At 40.8% G+C, this 23486-nt stretch overlaps 1 protein-coding gene across 2 annotated transcripts in view; it reads left to right on the top strand.

Moving 5' to 3' along the window:
- The window catches only part of DNER (delta/notch like EGF repeat containing), a 358840-nt gene that overhangs the window by 277616 nt on the left and 57738 nt on the right, over positions 1-23486 (top strand). Inside the window, exon 9 of one of the 2 annotated variants that reach the window (XM_034955316.3) lies at positions 20584-20706. The exons of the other annotated variant lie outside the window; for it this stretch is intronic. Coding sequence (XP_034811207.2) covers positions 20584-20706 — 123 coding nt within the window. The remainder of the gene's footprint in view (positions 1-20583; positions 20707-23486) is intronic. 2 annotated transcript variants of the gene reach the window in all.

The raw sequence follows: 23486 nt of genomic DNA, 5'->3' as shown, positions 1-23486 counted from the left end.
GGTAGCCATTACTCAGATAATGTACATCATACCCATTAGGTATTCTAACCAGATTTTTCAAGTGGTAGCTGTGTTAATAGCCACTTCAAATTAATATATTAAATTGGGATTTGTCAGCCACATTGATTCAGCTCTGTTGACCCAGAGAGTGACTTCATCCCATCTGGCTTTGACTAGAGTAGCGACCATCTATGAAAGCTTACTGCATTTATAATAGACTGTGTGCCAAACACCTGACACGTATTTTCTCTTACTTGCCCCCCGTTGGAGTATTCCTATTCTTTCATTTAAGGATAAGGTAAAGGAGGCATTGAGAGTTTAAACAACAGGAGGCGGAGGTGATATTTTAACCCTAATCCTCAGAAGCCTACATGTGACACCCCAAGTTAGGTGCAAACCTGGGCTCTCACTTATGTTTGAACCAATCACAAGAACAAGATTCCAGACCCCTCTGTCTCAGCACAGCTCCTGAGATGGATCTCTAAGTGGATGCCTCAAAGCTTGGCATGAAAGGTGGCCTTCATTATAGTTCAATGGATGATACTTGACCAATAGATGTTTCCTACTTCCCAGCACAGAGAAGCACAACTCTGACTTCCAAGGGTATTGAACCGCATCTAGGTAGGGAGCCCCCTTCTTCTGTCTTTGCTTCATTCTGTAGATCCAGCAATCCACTTCTTTGAAATTGATGCTGAGAACTACCTGTGACTGAAGCTTATGATTTTATTTGATTTGACACCTGCCGGATGCACCTAATTAAAGAAACTTCCTTTCCTGTGACTCAGATGAGAAATGCAGACATAACCACATGACAGCTATGCACCCTTCAGCCTAGGTAGTTTCTCTTGATTAGCACTTCTCATTTCTGGGGTCCCCAATGCCTACTAGCAATTTTTCTTACCACCTGATTCCCTGAAAGCCTCCTGCATTGATGATTATATGTCATGGATTCCTTTGATGTTGTTTCTTTTCACCCGGCTCTGGTGACATTATAGTCCCTGAAATGTTCTTTCCTTTTCATATTTGACTTTTGTTGTTTTTAGTTCTCTACTTTGAGATAGCTTTGATGACATGTTCCTTCAGTAGCATGCCTTCCCACAAGACTGGCTTAGTGGAAATGATTTGCCGTCAATGTCAATCACGGAGGATTGGAAACTCTGTAACAATGTGCCATTATAGGTGATGTTTGAGATATATTGTGACTTATGGTAGTCTACTTCCTGAGTCCCAATTTGACCACCAATAAGGAGATTTGCTGCATGTCCTACTTTTTTCTGGACTTGTAGCCTTCAATATGCATTTAAATTCTTCATTAGTTTGGATTTATACAACAACCTGGGGACAATGCCCTGTATTTCTTCCATTGTTTTCTATCATGCCCATTAATTTTCAGTTTGAAAGCACACTGTGAAAGTTGCTGCATTCACTGAATGCTTTTACAGAACAGCTTCAGTTTTAATGAAGATTCAGAGCTCTTAGGTTTGCCTGAAGCAGATTGATACATAACCTTTTCTTTATATCCCAGAACATTGTCAACTCATAGCGGGTATTGATTTTGCAAAACAGCATTTCATCTTCCATCTCACTCACGTGCTTCTTTATGGAGTGCCTCAATGCTCTCTTTAAAATCCCATTTGTATAGCAGCCCCTGCCTTTTTATGTTTTCTGTTTGTTTGGTAGATTTTTCTCCATCTGTTTATTTTGGCCTATGGGTATCATTGTGTGTGAGATGGGTCTCTCAAAGATAGCATACCATTGGGTTTTGCTTCTTTATCCAACCGGCCACTCTGTGATTTTAACTGGGGCATGTAGCCCATTTACATTCAAGGTTGGTATTGATATGTGTGGATGTGATCCTGTCACCATGTTTTTAGTTGGTTATTGTGCAGACTTGCTTTTGTGACTGCTTTATAGTGCCACTGCTTTATGTACTTAAGTGTGTTTTTGTAGTGGCCGGTAATGGTCTTTCCTTTCCATATTTAGCACTTCCTTCAGGACCTCTTGTAAAGCAGGTCTGGTGGTGACAAATTCCCCTAACATTTGCTTGTTCAAAAAGCATCTTATTTCTCCTTTGCTTATGAAGCTTAGATTGGCTGGACATGAAATTCTTTTTATAATTTTTTTTTCTTTTGAATGTTGACTACAGCTCCCCAATCTCTTCTGGCTTGTAGGGCTTCTGCTGACAGGTCTGCTGTTAGTCTGATGGAGTTCAGTTTGTAGGTGACCTGCTCCTTCTCTCTAGCTGCCTTTAACATTTTTTCTTTCATTTTTGACATCGGAGAATCTGATGACTATGTATCTTGGGCATGGCCTTCTTTTCTAGTATTTCATAGGTGTTCTCTGCATTTCCTGAATTTGAAAGACACATACATACATATGTTCATCACAGCACTATTCACAATAGCAAAGACACGGAATCAACCTAAATGCCCATCAGTGGTAGACTGGATTTTTAAAAAGTGGTACATATACACAATGTAATACTGTGCAGTCATGAAAAGCAGGGGATCATGTCTTTTGCAGTAACATGTATGGATCCACAGGCCATTATCCTAAGCAAACTAATACAGAAACAGAAAACCAAATATTTCATGTTCTCGCTTATAAGTGGGAGCTAAACTTTGAGTACATATGGACACAAAGAAGGGAACAATAGACGCTGGATCCTGCTTGAGTGGGGAGGAGGATGAGGATCGAAAAACTACTTATTGTGTACTGTACTTATTACCTGGGTGAGAAAATAATCTGTACACCAAACCCCTGAGGCATGTAATTTACTTAAATGAAAAACCTGCCTGTGTATCCCTGAACCTAAAATAAAAGTTAAAAAAAATCACAATCAAATGTTGTTAACTTGTTATGCACATGTTTATCTTTTACCAAACAGTTTATATTGTGAATAAACATATTCCCAAAATCATTAAAAAATTACAATCCCACTTGGTTTTATAGGAATTGCCTAAAGAGGTCCTTAGTTGGTTGGACTGAAGTCTTAATGATATGTTGATGATTACCAAGATCATGTTTCAATTTTACTCTACCAGATGGTTTCTGATGCCTCAGATCAGAGTGAATGTCCTAGGTTCAATTCATTAGTAGGTGTTGCTTTTAGATTGGATAAGCCCAATTAAAGTAGGTCTAAACTAAGGAATATGTAGTACCTGGTGGTACTATTTTGAGAAGACTCCTCTTTACTACTCCGTAAAAATACCTTTTTTACCAGGTCTCTGATACCTAAAAGTTTATCTTTGTGGTTTTATTTATTTAAGTTAGACATTGTACCTGACAATAAACCTTTGTATTAGTTAGTCATTGCTGTGTAACAAAACATTCCAAGACTTGGTGGCTTAAGGAAACCACTTATTGTTTGTGATTCTGTGGGTTGATAATTTGGGCAGGGTTTAGCTGGGATGTCTCTTCTCTATTCCATGTGCCCACTCATGCTTTTGTGGTCAGCTGGCAAGCCAGCTGGGGACTGCCGGGTCCTGGATGACCCCTCTTATATTGCTGGCAGTTAGCTGGAGTGATGGGGGCAACTAAGCCACATGTCTCTCTTCATCCAGCAGACCAGTCGGGGCTTCTTCCCATGATTGTAGGGTTCCAAAAGCAGCAACAGAACACAAGGTCCCATATGCATGCTCTCTTTAAAGCTGCTTCTTCTGTTGTTTGCCGATGTCCCAGTGGCATGAGCAAGTCACAGGGCCAAGCTTATAGACTCTGTTTCTTGATAGGAGGAGCTGCACAGAACTTGTAGCTATTTTTTTTTTCAATCTACCATAACCTTAAACCTAAATATGTGAAGAATGTGATGTGATGTGTCTGTGTGTGTGTGTGTGCACGTGTGTGTGTATATATATATATATATATAAATTGTCTCTGTATATGTAAGCAGATTTGAGGAGAAAGAAAGTTGAAAAACAGTGTTTAATCTTTGGTTGCTTGAAAAGAAATGGTGAGGTCCCCTGAACTTGCCTACTCAAGTGACAAGGAATGTCTAGGAGAAAACTTCTTTACTTACCTCATAATTCCGTATAGATTGAGCCTTGTTCCTGGCTTTATTTCAAATAAGTTTCATTTTTCCCTTCAGGTTATTAACATATATATTCTCCTAGAATCTTAAGTCATCAAATAAAAACACACTTCTGATTTTTCACTGCTTTATCAACTCTTAAATGAACAAATGCTGTGTGTTCAGGCATCCTTAATTTAATAAAGAAAGTTGGAACAGAATTCAGAATTTACTCATATAATCGAGTTGTCATTTCTGATTTATTTACATTTGGAAATTTTCTTTGTAATCCAGTTGCATCAAGGCTGAATTTCCCCATGAAATTCTTTAGCTGAAGTCCTGACTGTCAGCTTCAGCCCTTGGGCATTTGTAGCCCTTAGGGATAGTGGCCAAGTGGAAGGTGTGTGCTTCTAAAACAGTTCTTAAAGGATCATGAGAAATTTCCCTGGTGTTTAACAATATTTAGGATTTAGCGTATTTACTCGAGAATGGCAATGACTAATAGGAAGCTTAGAGGATGACACGATTGCATTGTGCCTGTGAATGTCCCCAGTGATAGGGGAATGAAAGTAAATACAGCCAGAAAGATAATCGTGGTCTGCATTGTGGACTCCGTGTACCAACATTTTCTGGAATAATCCCAGTCACAGTATTTTGTTTTCCGTCACACAAATACTTTGCTACCAAACTATGTATCTATGAGGCCACCTCTGATATATAATTGGAAACAGCGCAACTTTGTCAGATCATGGTTCCCAATTTTTGGTTTGCAAAAATTGTTACCTTAGATTGTTTATGCTTTTTTCTTTCTTTCCTTTTTAAAGTAGAGCTTTTGTGTTTTATTCAAAATATATTTTAAAAGATAAGCAACATAAATTACCTTCAGAGCAAATTTTCGGCAAGATAATTAGGAACGCAAAAAGCTAATTCACAAATGTCTAGTATATGATAGTCAATTTGAAACACACTTAATCTTTACAAAACTATAATATTATTTTTAATATTACCTACTGGTCTGTATGTTACTCAAAATCTTAATCTTGGTGCTGTATTAAATACTTCTAATGTCTTCCATTTTCTGACATTCCTTTCTGCAAAAATATTATTCCTGTGGGTTAAGGAAGCTAGATCAGAGATGTGGGAAAAATTGCCCTCACGAATTTGAATTTGAACTTGTTTATCCTCATTCCGCTTAGGCATGTGTGACTCCTAGTCATACAGTGAGGAACTAGAACACATTGTGCCACAGCTATATCCTTATCACTTTCCCTCATTTTGGCCTTTCTTTTCCAATACGTCATTTGTTGTCACTTTGGGATTCCTTTGTGTTGCTTTTTTCCCTTATGTAAACCTCCAGAGGAGGGTAGCTTCCTTTAGTCCATGTGCCGATGGCTGGTAGATCATTTGACTATATGTTTCACTGTTGGTTTATTTATATGCCCATAGCTGGTACATGTTTTTGACCATATGTTTTGCGGTTGGATTAGTTAAACGCGCTTAGGAGATGCCATGGCTGTTAAAATACAAAACCGGCTGGGCACGGTGGCTCACGCCTGTAATCCCAGCACTTTGGGAGGCCAAGGCAGACGGATCACATAGTCGGGAGTTCGAGACCAGCCTGACCAACATGGTGAAACCCTGTCTCTCCTAAAATTACAAAAATTAGTCAGGTATGGTGGCAGGCACCTGTAATCCCAGCTACTCAGGAGGCTAAGGCAGGAGAATTGTTTGAACTCAGGAGACGGAAGTTGAATGACCCTAGATCGCGCCTTTGCACTCCAGCCTGGGCGACAGAGTGAAACTCCATCTCAAAACAACAACAACAACAACAACAACAACAACAACAACAAAACACAAAAAAACCCATAACCACACTATATGTAGCATTTTCCCTGGACAATCCCTACCATTTCCCCGCATTTTTGAGAGTCACAGATTGTGGGAGACGTTGTATACTTTTCTATTCTATAGCTTAGTGGCTCTCAAACTTGAGTGCTCATCAGAACCATGTTAGAGGGTTTAAGTCATGGAGTTCTGGGCCCTACCCTTAGAGTTCCTGAATCAGCGGGTCTTGAGTGTGACCTGAGAACACGCATTTCTAACTAGTTCCCAGGTGGTGTTGATGCTGCTGGTCTGGGGACTGCACTGAGACCCAAGTGTGATGAGTGCGGATACCTCAAATGAATGTCTGTTAGTAACTAAGAGGTCAACTAAACCAAATTTAACCAATTGTTTGTGAAATAAATTAAAAGGAAATAAACATTTAAAAACTCTTCTATACTTTTATACCGTTTAAAATATCTCTTTGTTAGTATACATACTTGTGTAAAGGTAATTATCTAGGTTTTATTTTCTCTTCAAAGTGCCATAATAGAGTCTTTGTCTTTGATTTTCCCCCCTCCCACCCATTTGTTGCGTTTGCTGGCCCCAGCACCCATCTTTGTGCATCCCATAATGAAAAACTTCGGGAATGTGAGGGTGTATGTCTACCTTTGCTTTTCTAAACTTTCTTATCATCTTCCTCACCTCAATTATAAACCAGCCATTTTTATGTGTTTATAAACATGCTAGATAATAAATTGAGGGTATGGGATTATTTTATTAAAATGCTTTTCTTACTGTTTATGTGTAAACACACATAGCACAATAATCTTTAACTCAAATTATAAAATATTATTTTGTCATTATACTTAGTATTTAATCTTGGTGCTTTAATCATGGTATTACAAACATTTGCATTAAAATATTTTAAATAAAAAGTAAGAAAAATAGGCCACTTTACAATGGATAATTTAAACTGTAGATACCATATGTTTATAGAGGACATATTGGTGAATTTGCAAGCTGTAGAGAAATATTTGAATGTTATGTTTTATTATTAAAGGGAATGGGATTTCTTCTTTAAATATAACCTGGCAGATTCATTTGCATCCCTCTGTGCCATCTATTTCCTTTTGTAAAAGACATCTTTTTTTTCTTTTTTTTTAAATTATTATTATACTTTAAGTTTTAGGGTACATGTGCACAATGTGCAGGTTAGTTACATATGTATACATGTGCCATGCTGGTGTGCTGCACCCATTAACTCATCATTTAGCATTAGGTATATCTCCTAATGCTATCCCTCCCCGCTCCCCGCACTTATCTTTTTATTGCTCCTCTTCTGTTAAACTCCTGAGTAACTTTTTTTTTTTCCTTTTTCACTTGCCTAGATAATAAGTAGAATCCACCCTCTAGTGGCCAAAAGCAACATTAAAAAAAAAAAAGTCATAAGACATAGCTAAAACATTGTGAAGAGATTGATTTTTCTCAGTGTGACTAGTTTGTAACCTAGTCCTGAAGCCAATTCCAAGAGAAAGCTTTCAGAAATGTTTAGATCAACATGGCTAGAAAGATTCCCCAGATGATGGACAAGTTTAAAGTCAAAGGCCTTTAGACACTGAGTGTTTCCATTAAAGCAGGTTCACTGCCAATTTCCCCTGGCTTCCAGTGTCCTTCATAAGCACAGTCACAAGTGAGCTGTCATCTTCCATATAGTCCCAGATTTTCTTAAATATTTTTGAGGGAGAATGCTCATTTTTAAGGAGGTAACTCCGGATAGTGGTCGTTTGGATTTTACCGTATATTTAAGAACTGTTTCCTTTCCAAATATAAATTAATTATGATTCACACTCAATACATCTACAGAAGTTACAGCATTTTTAACATCTTCAAAGATTTTCTTTTCTGCATATTAAAAAGTATAATTCTTCTTTTAAAAAGCAATTTCTTTACTAGCACTGCGTTTATTATAATGTCTGTTCCCTGCATCTCAGAAAATCTCCTCTAATAAGTCTAGTCTTTTCCCTTTATAGACTATAGGAAATGTTCTTATCTCTCCACTAAAAAAATTTTTTTAAAAGTTAGGTTTTTTCTAATATTACCTGTTTTCCTTACTGCCAATCAAGGGTTAGACATAAAGAATGGTCATCATTTCCCTTGTAATCGGTGACATGATTTAGAGTTGTGATACTACAAATAAAATACCCATAAAACATGTGTATTAGTCAGGGTTCTCTACAGGGACAGAATTAATGGAATATATATATATATATTTACTAAGTATTAAGTCGCACGATCACAAGGCCACACAATAGGCCATCTGCAGGCTGAGGAGCAAAGAGAGCCAGTCCGAGTTCCAAAACTGAAGAACTTGGAGTCTGATGTTCGAGGGCAGAAAGCATCCAGCACGGGAGAAAGATGCAGGCTGGGAGGCTAGGTCACAGTCTCTCTTTTCACATTTTTCTGCCTGCTTATATTCTAGTCATGCTGGCAGCTGATTAGCTGGTGCCCACTCAGATTAAGGGTGGATCTGCCTTTCCCAGCCCACTGACTCAAATGTTAATCTCCTTTGGCAACACCCTCACAGACACACCTAGAATCAATACTTAGTATCCTTCAATCCAATCGAGTTGACACTCAGTATTAACCATCAGTTAATTAGTATTAACCATCACAGCATGGATGATATTACCCCCTTATATCACACAATAACATATCTCTGTTATGGAAAATTAGAAAACATGAATATACATATTTAAATTAATAAAAGAATCCCTTAACAAAACAATTGTCAATTTTGGAAGATGTTTTTCCAGGCCTTTTAATGCATGTTTGTGCAAAACAGGCACTGGTAAAGAAAAGAACTCTTCTGTATTTATGTATGCAAATGTTATTTGGCCCTCTGATTCTATTTTTCTAGCAAATTCAATTTACCCAGTTTGATCAAGCATCTTCTATATTCATCAGCCTGTGTGCTAAGGAAATGAGAGGAGAACAGCCTGTTGTTAAAGAGAAAATGCAGAGTTTGGAATCAAATATTGAGCATTGAGTCGAAGTTTTACTGCCAAGCAGGAAACCAGATCCAGCCCCGAGGTTAATCTCAGGGGATGGGGCTATGAAAAGGAAAAAGGGTAGGTTTTAAAAAGCCAAACATAAACAGGCTGTTTTGTATTGGAAAAATTTAGATCTTCAAGTTCCTGGGTAGTGAAATCTGGGCTAATCAGCCAGGCATCATGTCAGTGCTGAGCTGGTGCTATTGTGCTTCTCTAGTAAGCGGTCTTTGCTGACCATGTGAAACTATGGCTCAGGGTAATGGCGTCCTTCAGGGCTATGGTGCTTAGGGCCTTTGCTGTGTCTGCAAGGTGGGCACCTATTTCAGAAGTACGGCACCCAGGTTGTCTTTTAAAATCACGTTTGCATCACAGGCCGGGTGACCACACATCACATCATGATGTGCTTACGCCAGGCATTGTGCTTAATGCTTCCCTTGTGTTACCACCTCACGTACAATGCCAGGCCCGTGTTCCCCTAAGGGAGGGGCAGAAACTCCTCCTTTTATAAGTATCCTCTGTTGCCACAAGTGCCCATGAGTGGCCTTAATGGAAGATGTGACACACTGGCACTGAGCTGCAACTGTATGCCTGATGGTCCAGTGCTCCCCATCTAGAAACACTCTCAATACTGAGTTACAAAAAGTACTTAATAAAAAGAAAGTAGCATCAAATACATTTTATTTTAATAAGGGAAGCAAGAATATGTATTTCACTTGGGAAGCAAGAATCCTGCTGTGTCCCATTGTCTCTCAAACTCTCACATTGTACCCCCAGCCCCCATATGCTCCACCATCTTGGTGACCCTCCAAGGGCAGTGCTCAAGGTCATTACGCCAGTTGGAGACATCACTCTGCAGGGGCCCACAACATTTCTGGCAGCGACCTTGCTGTCTGCCCAGTGTAATTCCATCATGTTCTGGACCAGTTTTTCTTTCTCTCTATTTTATCTTTTTGGGCTTTTCTCTTTCTATGTCTCTTTCTCTGTTTCTTTTCTGTCTCCATCTTGATAACTCTGGGTCTCTCTTTTGCTCTTCCTCTCTACCCATCCCATGCTCCCCTGATCCTGCTCTCTCTTTTTCTGCCCTCCCTCCACCTCTGACTTCTTGTGTCTTCTCACATGAGGCCTTTCTTTCTTAACTACAGCACAATTGAACCCCTCAGCAACTAGTTCAATGCTTGGCAATATAGTCAGATTTCAGCAAATACTCATTAAAATGAACTGATTTTTTTTTTTTCTCAAATCACTTCTGTTTTTCTGGGAGAAGCTGTCAATTCTTTTTGTTCAATTAAGGTCTGCTTCTTCTAGAATATGGTTCCCTTCCACTCCATTCCCCTCCCCAGCCCCTTCCTTCTAATGAGCTTCTGCTGTATTTTAAAGTGCCTAGAAGAGAAATTGGCCCATAGAAGGGGACTCAATAAATGTCAATTCCTGCACTCCTTTGAAAGAAATTGCAGTACCTCTGGACAAAACAGCCAGGAATCTGGGCCTCCCCTTCCACCTCTCCTTCCTTCTCACCCTTCACATTCTATTCATTACCAGGTATTTCTATTTACTGTTTAAATGGCTCTTGACATTTATATTCCACATGGCCCTGTCACCACTCTTATCCCAGCCGTGATTTCCCGAGACGATTGCAGCAGCCTCTTCACTGATTTCTCCACATTGATTCTTGCAGGTCTTATCCCCATTCTCCAAAGGGTACCTGGAGCAATCTCTCTGAAATGCAAATCTGATTTTGTATCCCCCCACCACCCACATTAAAGATACCACCAGGCCTGACACCTGCCTGTTTCTCTTTTCTTTTCTTTTTTCTTTTTTTCTTTCTTTTTTTTTTTTTGAGATGGAGTCTCGCTCTGTCACCCAGGCTGGAATGCAGTGGTGTGATCCCAGCTCACTGCAACCTCTGCCTCCCGGGTTCAAGCAATTCTCCTGCCTCCGCCTCCCGAGTAGCTGGGACTACAGGTGTGTGCCACCATGCCTGGCTAATTTTTGCATTTTTAGTAGAGACGAGATTTCACCATGTTGGTCAGGCTAGTCTCGAACTCCTGACCTCGTGATCTGCCCGCCTCAGCCTCCCAAAGTGCTGGGATTACAGGCGTGAGCCACCGCGCCCGGCCCAGTGTTCTTATTTCTTCTCTGCCCTTTGCTGTACAGTGGGTTGCAATCCATGTCTGGAACAAATCACAAGCCGTGGTCCCTCTACCGTGGGTCTTTTGCACCCACAGCTTTTCCTGCCTTGAATTTTCTCATCATTCTTCTGCACACCCCTCCCTTTTAGCTCACTTTCCCCTCTTCCTGGCAGCCTCCCTGGGGCAAGGTCAGCTCTCCTGCATCTCCTCCCTCTCCTCCCTCCTGGAACACCAGGCCCCTCATTGCTTGTACTTCCCAGTTATGATTTTCCATTGACTTGAATGATTGATTGACGTTTTTCCTCTCATAAGCGCCCCAGTAAAGGCACTTTATCTGTTTTTACTCACCAGATAGCCCCAGTGACTAGCGCAGTGCCTGACACATAGCAGGCATTGAATAACTATTTGTTGACTTAAAGAATGAATCGATTGAGGAGGCAAATATGAGAAACAGAGAATTACCAACCTTCCCCATGTGGCTATTAAAGCCAGAGAGCCTCTGCACTGAGGGAGAATATAAACTCATGGTGTGAACAGTGAGGATATGATTTAGAGCTGGCTTTTCATCATCCCTTTGGAAGCCCAGGGAGGGAGATGGAAATTTGTAGATGGCTCAGTAACATAAATAATAGGGAGGTTTTACAGTCAAAAACTTTAATTTAGCCTCTGTCTTTAGTCCTTTCAATTTAATGTTTATAAAAATCACAGCAAGTGAAAATATTGACTGATTTGGGTCTTCTGACATTTATTTTCTTTTCTGGCTGAGTTGCCATGAGCAATAAAAGGATAAGAAATTAGAGACTAAAGAAATAAGAAACATCAGCAGCTATTGTCCGCCATACACCAACGAATGCTCTGCATTGACTTACACAACTTCCTCCATGTTCACAAGTATTTTCTGGCTTTATTGTGTGTGTTGTGTGTGTGTGTGACAGAAGCACGATTACTCAGTGAAAACCTGTGCAGTTATCAAAACCAGCAGGTTCGTTTAAACGAGAGCATCTGAACACTTAATAGGATTAATGTGAGCCCAGATGCTTGTCTCTGTTCTTATTTCTGTTCTTTAATCGATTTCTATTATGAACCTGCCAGCAACAAGAGAGGCTAAGGGAGATAGATGCACACACACACATACACACACTCACTCACACACACACGCACCCACACAGGTTCCCTTGAAATAAAGCGCTACACAGCAAAATAAATGCATCTTGTCCCACATTCCAGAGCGCCGAAGGGCTCTATGACCACCAGTGAGTTTAGCCAGAATTTGAAAACTCAATATCATGTTAACATAATAGGATTATTTTCTCTGTGACCCATATCTTTTTTTTTTTTTTTTTTGAGATGGAGTCTCGCTCTGTCACCCAGGCTGGAGTGCAGTGGCGCAATCTCGGCTCACTGCAAGCTCTGCCTCCTGGGTTCACGCCATTCTCTTGCCTCAGCCTCCGGAGTAGGTGGGACTACAGGCACCCGCCACCACACCCAGCTAATTTTTTGTAATTTTAGTAGAGACGGGGTTTCACAGTATTAGCCAGGATGGTCTCGGTCTCCTGACCTTGTGATCCACCCGTCTCGGCCTCCCAAAGTGCTGGGATTGTAGGTGTGAACCACCGCGCCCGGCCCCCATATCTTTAACTACTATGGGTGAGGTGGAATATTTGATCTCCCAGGAACTGGCCTAGACTTGAATCAGAAAGTCATGGGTTTTCACATTTTATCCACTCATGCTGAAAAGAGGGGAAAACATCCTTTGAGTTGTGATGTCTCATTAAAGGAACCACTCTTCACAGCCCTGCACTCACTTCAGCCTGACTGTAAAGTAAAAACAAATAAAAGCCCCAAACACCTTAAATTCACTCTTGCCTTGAATTCAGTCTGTACGAGGGGAGTGAGTGGCCTGACCTCCCCCTGGTTGTCCTGATCACAGCACCATGGTCTTCGAAGGTCCCGTTTGCCTGAGGCAGCAGGAAGCACAAATCACCCTCCAGAGGTGATACTGACAGATGAGTCGCTGGGAATTTGTTGCACGAAGTGTGAAAGCCATCTGGCTACAGCTAGAATCTTACAGTTTTGGATATTTTTGAGTGTGATGAGGGATGGTTGAGGAGAGGGAAAGTACTCCTGTGAGCAAACACAGTGTGGAACCAGAGCCGGCGGGTCTTGGATTGATGTTTAAATCCTGCCTTGCGACAGTGTTGAGAGGGAAGATGGTGAAAGGCCGTGGAAGGCTTTGCCTTTTACTGGGGAGAGTAGGAATTGAGTGACTCTTAAGACCTTTATGCAGCAAAGTGTCCTGTTCTGGAGCAGGTCAGGGTCTGTGGGCTGGAATCTGGGCTCCACCGTGCCTTTGCTGAGCTGGTCAAGGCTGTAGGGCTGTGGTCTTTTCACGTGAAAAGTAGGAAGAGCACTAGCTAGAAACCAGCTTCACCACGTGGCTGGAGGCTTCATAAGGGGCACAGAGAGGAGTCCCAATCCAAGGACACAGCATTCAACAGGGTTCTCGTTAGCTCAAAAATCACCAGGCAGGTTCTCCCTTCTTACTCCGCTCTATCTCATTTGCTTGGTATGAGCCAGTCCCAGATATACCCAGGGCCTGTTTCCTTCTGTGGGATAGCAGTGCAGGAGAGAGTCACCCCATGGGCTGTGATATGTCAAACCCACAAGAGCAGAAGCCCCCCTAGGTATTGTCCAGAAATCCTTTTGCTCTGATGAATGAACTCTCACCCTTCACAACAATTTGAAACCCTCATGTTCTCAAATCTCTTCAAGTTGTTTTCATCTTATAAAAAGGATCTAGAACAGTGGTTCTCCAAAAGGGATTTTTGTCTTCCAGGGGACATATGACAATGGGGACATTTTTAATCATTACACCTGGGAAGGATGGTATTATTGGAATCTATTGTGTAGAGGTCAGGGATGCGACTCAACATTCTACAGTGCACAGGGAAGCTCCCCGCGATTATGATCTGGTCCAAAATACCAACAGTCTTGTGACTGAGAAACTCAGATTCTAGGTGTTAAGGACTAAATTAGGCCCCCCACCCCAAATTCATATGTTGAAGTTGTAACCTCCAATGTCTTTGGAGATAGCGCCTTTAAAGAGGTAATTAAGGTTCAATGAGATTATAAGGGTAGGGCTGTAATACAATAGCACCGGTGTCCTTATGAGAAGCACTCACACACAGAGAAAAGGACATGTGAGGACTCATAGAGAAGGCGGCCGTCTGCAAGCCAAGGGGAGAGGCCTCAGGGGAAACCATACCTGTTGACACCTTGACATGGACTTCTAGCCTCCAAAACTCTGGGAAAATAAGTTTTTGTTTAATTCAACCAGTGCTATAGTATTTTCATGGGAGCCCTAATAAACTAACACACTAGACAATGAGTTTGGAGGCAACATGGGAAAGAAGGAAGAACACACAGGATTGACTACATGGCTTTGGGCAAATTTCTTTACCTCTCTAACTCTTAATTCCTCATCTATAAATTGGGATGATTCATGCCCATCGCCTTGGGTATTTATGAGAATTAAACAAGTTAACACATCTAAAGGGCCTGACATAAGGCAGATGCCGCTAACTTGCTACCACACTGGATGCTCCATGTAGGTGGAGACCCTGTTCTTTAGCTTTGTAGGCAGTACCCAGGGCACCTGGAAGGTCCTGGAGCACCATGGAAACATTTTAAAAGTGCATCGAATCAATTGATAACATTTTGGGTGCTTATTTAACAGTTTTATTTGTGTAGCCTTTTCCGACACAGATACCACAGGTACAGCTGTGAATACTGCATTTGCAGACTCTACCCTCAAGCTTATCCTGTAGTGGAGGAAGAGACGTGATAATCAAGTAAAGAACTATGATAAAAATAGGATTTCAGACAGTTACAAATGCTATGATGGAAATCAGCTGAGTGTCGTGATGAGTTGCTGGTGGGAAGAGCTACTGTAAATAGCATTGTCAGAAAACTATCTGAGGAAGTGATTTTTGTTGATGTTTTTGTTTTATGGATATAGATATTCTTTATTGGAGATTTAAATTCCACTAGAGCTGTTGTTCTTGTGAAGTGTTTTTTTAAAATGATAAATAATTCTTGGTACAATCTTCTCTTGGTTTATCAAGTAGTACATTCTAGGAAAACTCAGTATATCTTTTTTTTTTTTTTTTTGAGATGTAGTCTCGCTCTATCTCCCAGGCTGGAGTGCAGTGGCACAATCTTGGTGCACTGCAACCTCTGCCTCACAGGTTCAAGTGATTCATGTGTCACAGCCTCCCAAGTAGCTGGGATTACAGGCGCCCACCACCACGCCTGGCTACTTTTTGTATTTTTAGTAGAGATGGGGTTTCACCATGTTGATCAGGATGGTCTTGAACTCCTGACCTCAAGTGATCCACCTGCCTCAGCCTCCCAAAGTGCTGGGATTACAGGGGTGAGCCACTGTGCCCAGCTTAAAACTCAGTATATCTTAAAATGGTGCTGTACATATAAAGAAGTTAGGTTTCAGTTTGGGAAAGTTATCAACAGGGTTTTTGCCTACATGAGGGTCCAGTGGAACAGTCCATTGTTGTTAAGAATGAGGAGGCATTCTTTGTTGTGCAGGAATATCCAGGGCATTGCAATATTTAATATCTTTGCCCTCTCCCACCCTCCTAAATTCCAGTAGAACCCTCCAATCATTGCATAAGGATCACTCCCACCCCTAATTTTCTCTAAACACCATCTAAGGGCTAGCACAGCCACCATTAAGAACCATGGTTTTGAGGGTGTTCAGTGACCTCCTCATTTTCTTGTCCAGTGGTCATTCTTGCTCATTAGAGCCTCTGACACTGCTAACCCACCTTCCTTGATATCCTTTCATCCTCTGGCTTCCATGGCACTGCGTGCCTTGGGCTTTTCTCCTCCTTTTTGCTCAATCCTTGTCCAGTGTCCTGATCTGGCTCTTTGTTCTCCACCTGCCCATGTGGTCTGACTTTGACCCCTTCTTTTTTCCCTTCCATTTTCTTCTTTCCCTTCCATTTTCTTCTTTCCCTTCCATTTTCTTCTTTAATGAAAATTTCAAAACCACTTCCAGGCAACTAATTCCCAAAGTGCTCTTTCTAAGCCATTTACACGCATACTTCCAACTGCCACTTGGAACTGCCCAAGTGTGCCCAATCTAAACACGTCCAAAGTTAAACTGGTCTTCTTCTAAGCCTGTTTTTCCTCCTCTAAGCCTGTTTTTCCTTTGGTGGTACCTCTTGGTGATAATGACTTCATCCGCTCACTCAGCTAGACATGGCAGCCATCTCCACCGCTCTTTCTCACTCCCCCCATCTGGTTGGTTGCTGTGCCCCGTCAATCCGAAAGAAATAAGGGGAACTGATTATTCGGGAGCAAATCATGCAAAGATGGGAGCAGTGCTGATAAAGATCAGTGCCTTGGAAAGGGCCACTCTGATCCCACCCTTTGATTGTTTATTTTATTTTTAAAAAATCTTTGGATTAGCCTAATTTTTTTTCAGACCCTGGGCATACTGCCCTGAGCTAATTTGTTTGCCTGAATTAATTATCAGCAGGGGGTGATAGCCTCATTTTCACAGAAGCCCTCTCTTTTGGAAGGAGTGCCTTTTTATTCAAACCGTCCGATTGAGGCTGCTTGGCACTGAGTATAAAGGGTGCCTTGACATTTCCGTGAAGACATTTAAATGTTACCGTCTCTGAAGAAACAGTTTTAGAATATGAAAACTTTATCTTTTTCCCCCCAAGGAAGAAAAACATCACCAGCTTAATTATCTCTGTAAAATAACTTCATTTGCTTTTCATATTGCTAGTATAAAAAGATAATGATACTGTTTTCAAAAATGGAAACAATTAAAGATGATCTTGCAAAACTTGCTTGTTTGATTTTTGTCTATTTAAATGCCACCTCAATTCAGAGGTCAAAGATGCATGCAGGGTTATGGTTATATATTACCCTTCCATGTTGATTGTTAAAAGATCTCCTAGGAGGGCAAATGCAATTGAAAAGGTGCTGCTGGTGATTGTACTCCACAATGACCTCAAAAAGCTTCTTATATTAGAAGAAGCAAAAGACACTTAACTCTTTACATATACATGGATATATATGTATATATTTTTACTCTCTCTCCCACTTTCTCTCTCTCTCTCTCTCTATATATATATATTTCATGTTGTATGTTTTTTACCACTATATATATTTTTTATGTTGTGTATTTTTTACCCACTATATATATAGTAGGTAAAATATAGATATAGATATAGAGATATAGATATAGGTATATAGATAGTGGTAAAATATATATCTGTATATAATAGTGGTTAAAATATGTATATTTAATAATACACGTATATTTATATATATAGTGGTAAAAAAACACAGCATTAAACGTACCTTCTTAACAAATGTTTAAGGATACATTACAGTATTATTTACCATACACACACTGTTTTCCAGCAGATATCTAGAACTTATTCATCTTGCATAACATCTTGCATAGTTAAATAGCAGCTCTCCATTTTTCCCCTTCCACAGACCCTGGCAATCATCATCATTCTACTTTCTGCTTCTGTGAGTTTGACTATTTTAAAAATACATCATATAGGTGGAACCATACAGTATTTGTCCTTCTGTGACTGGCTTATTTCATGTAATGTAATGTCCTGAAGGTTCATCCATATTGTAGCACATGACAAGATTTTCTTCCTTTTTAAGGCTGAATAATATTCCATTGTATTATGTACCACCTTTGCTTGACCTGTTCATTCTTCTGTCAATGGACATCAAGTTGTTTGTACTTCTTGGTTATTGTGAATAATGCTGCAATGAACATGAGAGTGCTAGTATCTCCTCCAGATCCTGTTTTTGATTCTTTTGGTTGAGTACCCAGCAATGGAATTGCTGGATCATGTGGTGGTTCTATTTTTTATTTTTTGAGGAACCTCTGTAGTTTTTCATAGCAGCTGTACCATTTTACCTTCCTACCAACAGTGCACAAAGGTTCCAATTTCTTCAAATCTGCCCCAACACTTGTTATTTTCTGTTTTTGTTTGTTTTGTTTTGTTTTTTATAATGGCCATCCTAATGGGTGTGAAGTGATATTTTGTTATGATTTTAATTTGCATTTCCCTGATTTTTAGTGATGTTGATTAGTGATGTTATTTTCATATGCCTGTTAGCCATTTGTATTATTTTGTACCATACATAACTGCCAACTCAAAATGGACTAAAAGCTTAGATGTAAGACCTGGAAGTATAAAACTTCTAGAAGAAAACGTAGGGGAAAAACTTCATAAAATTGGCCTTAGGAATGACTTCTTGGATATGATATCCGAGGCACAGGCAACAAAAGCACAAATACACAAGTGGTGCTTCAAACTTAAAAGGTTCTGCATAACAAAGGAACAATCAACAGCATGAAAAGGTAACCTATGGAATGGCAGAAAATATTTGCAAACAATACATTTGATAAGGGGTTAATATCCAAAACTCTTGTTAAAAGAAAGATCTTTCATTGAATCTAAATCAAGAATCAGCAAACTTGTTCTGCGCAAAGGGCCAGATAGTAAATGTTTAGGCTTTGCAGGCCATATGGTCTCTGTTGCAACCACTCAGTCCTCTGTTGTAGTGTTAAAACGGCCATAGACAATATGTAAATGCATGACTGTGGCTGTGTCCCCATAAAACTTTATTTGCAAAAACAGGCTGGGATAGATTTCATCTGTGGGCCATAGTTTGCTGACCCCTGGTCTAGAACAGAGTTTCTCAACCTGGCTGTATTGTTATTTTTTTCTGGATAGTCTTGTTGTGAGAGGCTGTCCTGCGCAGCCTCCTGTAGAACTGTAGGATGCTTAGCAGCACTCTTGACTCTGCCTACTAGATGCCAGCAGCAACCCCTCCCCCTGCCTCCAGTTGTGACAACGAAAAATGTCTCCAAACATTTTCAAATGTCCTTTGGGGGACAAAATTGCTGCTAGTTGAGTACCTCTTATCTACATGATGGAAATAATCTAATGAAAGGTAATAGAAATATTTCCCTAAAGTTACAAAAAGTAGGGTAACATACTACTTTTCAGAAGAATTGAAAACTATAGTATATTTGTCTTAGGTAGGTCAAGGGCTCCTCAAAGGGGCCATTATCACAACCTAAATTTGGAAAGCTGTTCAAAAACAACTGAAATGGCAACATATTTGAAAAGTGCTCTGTTAATAATGCAAATATGAGCTTAACCTACTTTTATGATAGGCACAAGAAACAAAGCAGTTCAACATATTAGCATGTTCTAATGGGACTTTCTGAGTTTGAGAGTTGGTTGTGAGTTGGAAAGGCTAGGGAAAAGCTAGTAGTTCTAATTCCTACTTGGATAAGGGCTTATTTTTTCTGCTTATCTGAATTCAGAACGAACACAGTCAGCGTGACTTTTGAAAACACTCATATGTTTTTCATTGTTTGGACAGGGCTGGACAAAAATGGCCTGGTTTCACTGCAAATTGGCAGTAACACATGTTTTCAAAAGTTGAAAACAGCATAACCCTCATGAGTGAATCTCAAAGAATGTTGTCTTCCTGTCCTTTAGAATAAACACCTGTTTTGCAAATAGGAGGGTAAAATCCACTTTATCAAGAAATTGTGGGTTTATTTTCTCTTCACTCACATTATTATTTCTTTAGTAATTTAAACATTTAGGTACAATTTAAAATATTATAATTTATATAATCATATCTTTAAACAAGCAATAACAACAAAAATACCCTCACATTTCATCAATAATTTCAGTTAAGCATTTTGAGCTAATTTTCGTTTCTGACTTGAAAAGAAAATACAGATATACTTTTCTAACATGGCTCTCACACTTTTTGTTTTCTTTTATTTTTTTTTTTGAGATGGAGTTTTGCTCTTGTCGCCCAGGCTGGAGTGCAGTGGTACAATCTTGGCTCACTGCAACCTCTGCCTCCCAGGTTCAAGTGATTCTCCTGCCTCAGCCTACTGAGTAGCTGGGATTACAGGTGCCCGCCACCACGCCTGGCTAATTTTTTGTATTTTTAGTAGAGACAGAGTTTCACCATGTTGGCCAGGCTGGTCTTGAACTCCTGAGCTCAAGTGATCAACCTGCCTCGGTATCCCAAAGTGCTGGGATTACCAGCACTTTGTGGTGGCATGAGCCACCACACCAAGCCAGGTTCTCACTCTTGAAGGGAGCTGTTTGCTCCTCCCCTGCTGTAAATCCTGCTCATTCACTATCTCTGATGGCTGCAGCAGACACGCTCAGTGACTGGATCACCCTAACACCAGCACTGTTGGATGCACTATGATGAAAATGTCAGTGGATAAATGGAATCACTTCTTTTATACTTGGGATCATGAAAAAGTGTGATAAGAACAGGCACTTTCTTCATAGCCTTCCCCCAAATCCACCTTTCAACTTTACCCCAAGAGATCTAGCTCCTGAAATCCCATCTGTTTATACCATACTTTCCAATGAATACCCCCAACTGCCTTCCTTGCAGGCTGGTCCCACGTGGGTTGTAAATGGGATGCATTTGACAGTGGGCCTTTCTCTCTGTCCCTCAGGTTACCATGGCCTCTACTGTGAGGAGGAATATAACGAGTGCCTCTCCGCTCCATGCCTGAATGCAGCCACCTGCAGGGACCTCGTTAATGGCTATGAGTGTGTGTGCCTGGCAGAATACAAAGGTGAGAGGCCGCCTGGCCTTCCTGTGCCAGAATGGCTCTAAATGACATCATGTATTTCTCAGTGTAAATGCATAAACCTCTAATTGGACCATGAATTGTTCAGAATAACAATCAAATGCTGAAGCTGGCATGATTAATCGGTCCAAGGAGACCAATTTGCAAGTCTCTGGTTTCTTCCTGATAGATTGAGAAACAACCCTCTTTCCTGTCCTGTTCTTTGTGGATCCTCGCTCTCTTTTTTATTGAATGTGTAAAAAGCTGAAAACAAAAAGTAATATTAAGATGGACTGTCAGACATAGGTTAGAGACCATGGCTGTGAAAACTGTGGAAGAGGAAGGATGCCGTCCTATAAAGCTTCTTATGCAGAGATAGAATGCTGTGCTTTCTTGGGGAGGAGGCAGGTGGAGTCCCATGTATCGGCAAGTAAGTTAATGCTTATTAAAAACAGGCGACATTGACAGAGTGTTTCCAATGTGTGGACCCCGTTCTAACCCCTAATGTGCATAGCTCACTAAATCCCCCCGAGAACCCTATGAGGTGGACAGTAATGCTCTTCCCCTATAAGCCTGGTCAGCATGGTTCCTAAAGCCCTTTCTCCCAGCATCTTCATTGGCCTCTGGCCACGTTTTGTGGATGGCAAGGCTTCCTGGAGCCCAGATATCCTCAGACGGCCCTGTTCCAGGAGAACCTATTTATCAGCTGTTGCACACATTTCTCTAAGCCATAACTTCAGGGCTGGGTTTAGATTTTGGAATGCGTTTGTGGGCTCTATTTATAGCCATTTCACTTAACTGCTTGCTCCTATTGCTGCTTGCTTGATGCCATCCACCTGGCTGGAGACCTTGCATTGCCCTCACCGTTGCTTCTCTTTGGATGAACCTACCTTTATTTAGTAACCTTTTTGGCAAGTCTCATGGCCTTGTAGGCTACACTGAAAATTTGATTAAGCTCCTGGATAAAAGGGCTGAAGCTGGGCCAAGTCTTGACTCTGTGTTCCACAGATCTGATGCTTCTGTTGGAGTATGACGTTCGGTTAGAACCAAACTCCACTAACATCTACCAGGACACAACAGCAGATGTGCTGGCTTCATTCTCAGGCTTCTCAGTTCTGAGTCTATCTATCTATTACGTTTCTCTCTACATATCTTCAACCTCCTTCTTTCCCCTTGCTCCTTTCCATGTGTATAAATATTTTCATGGATTTCTTACTCTGAACAAATGAAGATTCTAGGAAGATGGCAGCTTACATTGAATTCAATATCTCTGATCCCTCCTGACTCTCTGCTAGGGATGGCTCAATAAGGTAGATGACCCTGAATGGGGGCATCTGAAGATTTGGGATCTCAAGAAAGGGTATGTGTGCTGGGAGCCTTTGCTTAAGCGCAAGAACAGGGGATGAGGGCTCCAGAGAGAACTGATGACTCAATGAACAGATGAGTCCAAAAAAATCCTTCAGCTTATAGAGAGGAAGTGCATGCTGTAATTGTGCTGCATCTGACCCTAGGAGGCAGAGGGGTGAACTGATCTCATGGATACAGGCTGTCGTCTAAGGAAATTGCACAGTAGGCTGAGCTGGCCCCCCCATTTTTTGTGGCCTTGAGAACACCAAACTGGGAGGCCTCTCTCTGCCTCATGCCTTAGTACACAGGGCTCCATTGGCTGCCCATCCATCCCTGAAGGGGAATGTGTTATGTTGTCTGTCTCTGCCAAGATTTCCACCCACTAGCCTGGCCAGTACACTAGCCCACGCCAGCAACTCAGAGAGGGAGAAAAGTTTTGGGAAATAAAAACAAAAATTGCAACAACAGCTCTAAACACTCAAGAAAGGAAGTGAAGAAAGTAATGTATACTACTCAAAATTGAATTTGGATCTGAATAAAAAGGAGGAACTAGTGCATGAGAGAATCAAAATATGAGGAAGTGGAAACCACGAGTGAAAAGACAGGAAACATGGAGAAAAGATTCGAGAGATCGGCTTCTGCCTGAGCGATGGGTGCTCCAGAAGAAGGAGCATGTGGAAATAGAAGCAGAATTAACTAACTCCTAGAAGGAGGTGTCTGTGAGGTGAAGAAAGTCTTATTTTCAAATAGAATGGGCTCACAGGGCAGTAATGGGATTAATGAAGGAGATGATACACAATTCGAGATTTCCTGGTAAAATTTGTAACTGCAAGGATAAAGAGAATTTTTCACAAGATTCTTCGAAGGGATCACAGGTTACATACAGAAGAAAGAGAATCAAATCAGCATTGTACTGCCCCTCTCTATCATGAAGGTAAAGAATAGCAGAGCAGCATTTCAGACTTTTAAATGAAAAGGACTAGGAGTTTGTTGTTTATATTTGAGGGCAAAAGAAAGACATTGCCATGCATTCAAGGATACAGAAAATATAGCACCCTATACCCTAAGATAAGTACCTTAATAAGCATCTCCACCAAATAGGAACTAAATCAAAACAAAGATATCCAGATAGGGGAAGATGGAGAATGGAAGGAAGAGATATATGCCTTTAAATGCAGGCATAAATCTAGATATTTGATATTTATGTGATTGTGAATGGTAATATAATGGTGAAGGAAAGTCTCCTGAAAAAAGTAGATCCGCCGTCTGTATCAGCTATCTATTGCTGCATAACAAATCAGTACCCAGTACTGGCTTAAACAACATGCTTTTATTACCTAACAGTTTCCTAGGTCCAGGTGTGGCTTAGTCAATTCCCAGCTCAGGGGCTCACAAGGGTGAAAGCCAGGTATTGACGGACTGAGCTCTCATCTGAGGCT

Source organism: Pan paniscus, chromosome 13 (genome assembly GCF_029289425.2).
Source record: "Pan paniscus chromosome 13, NHGRI_mPanPan1-v2.0_pri, whole genome shotgun sequence".
Lineage (NCBI taxonomy): Eukaryota > Metazoa > Chordata > Mammalia > Primates > Hominidae > Pan > Pan paniscus.
Note: the sequence above shows the minus strand (reverse complement) of the source record. Positions and strands in the feature narration are given on the sequence as shown.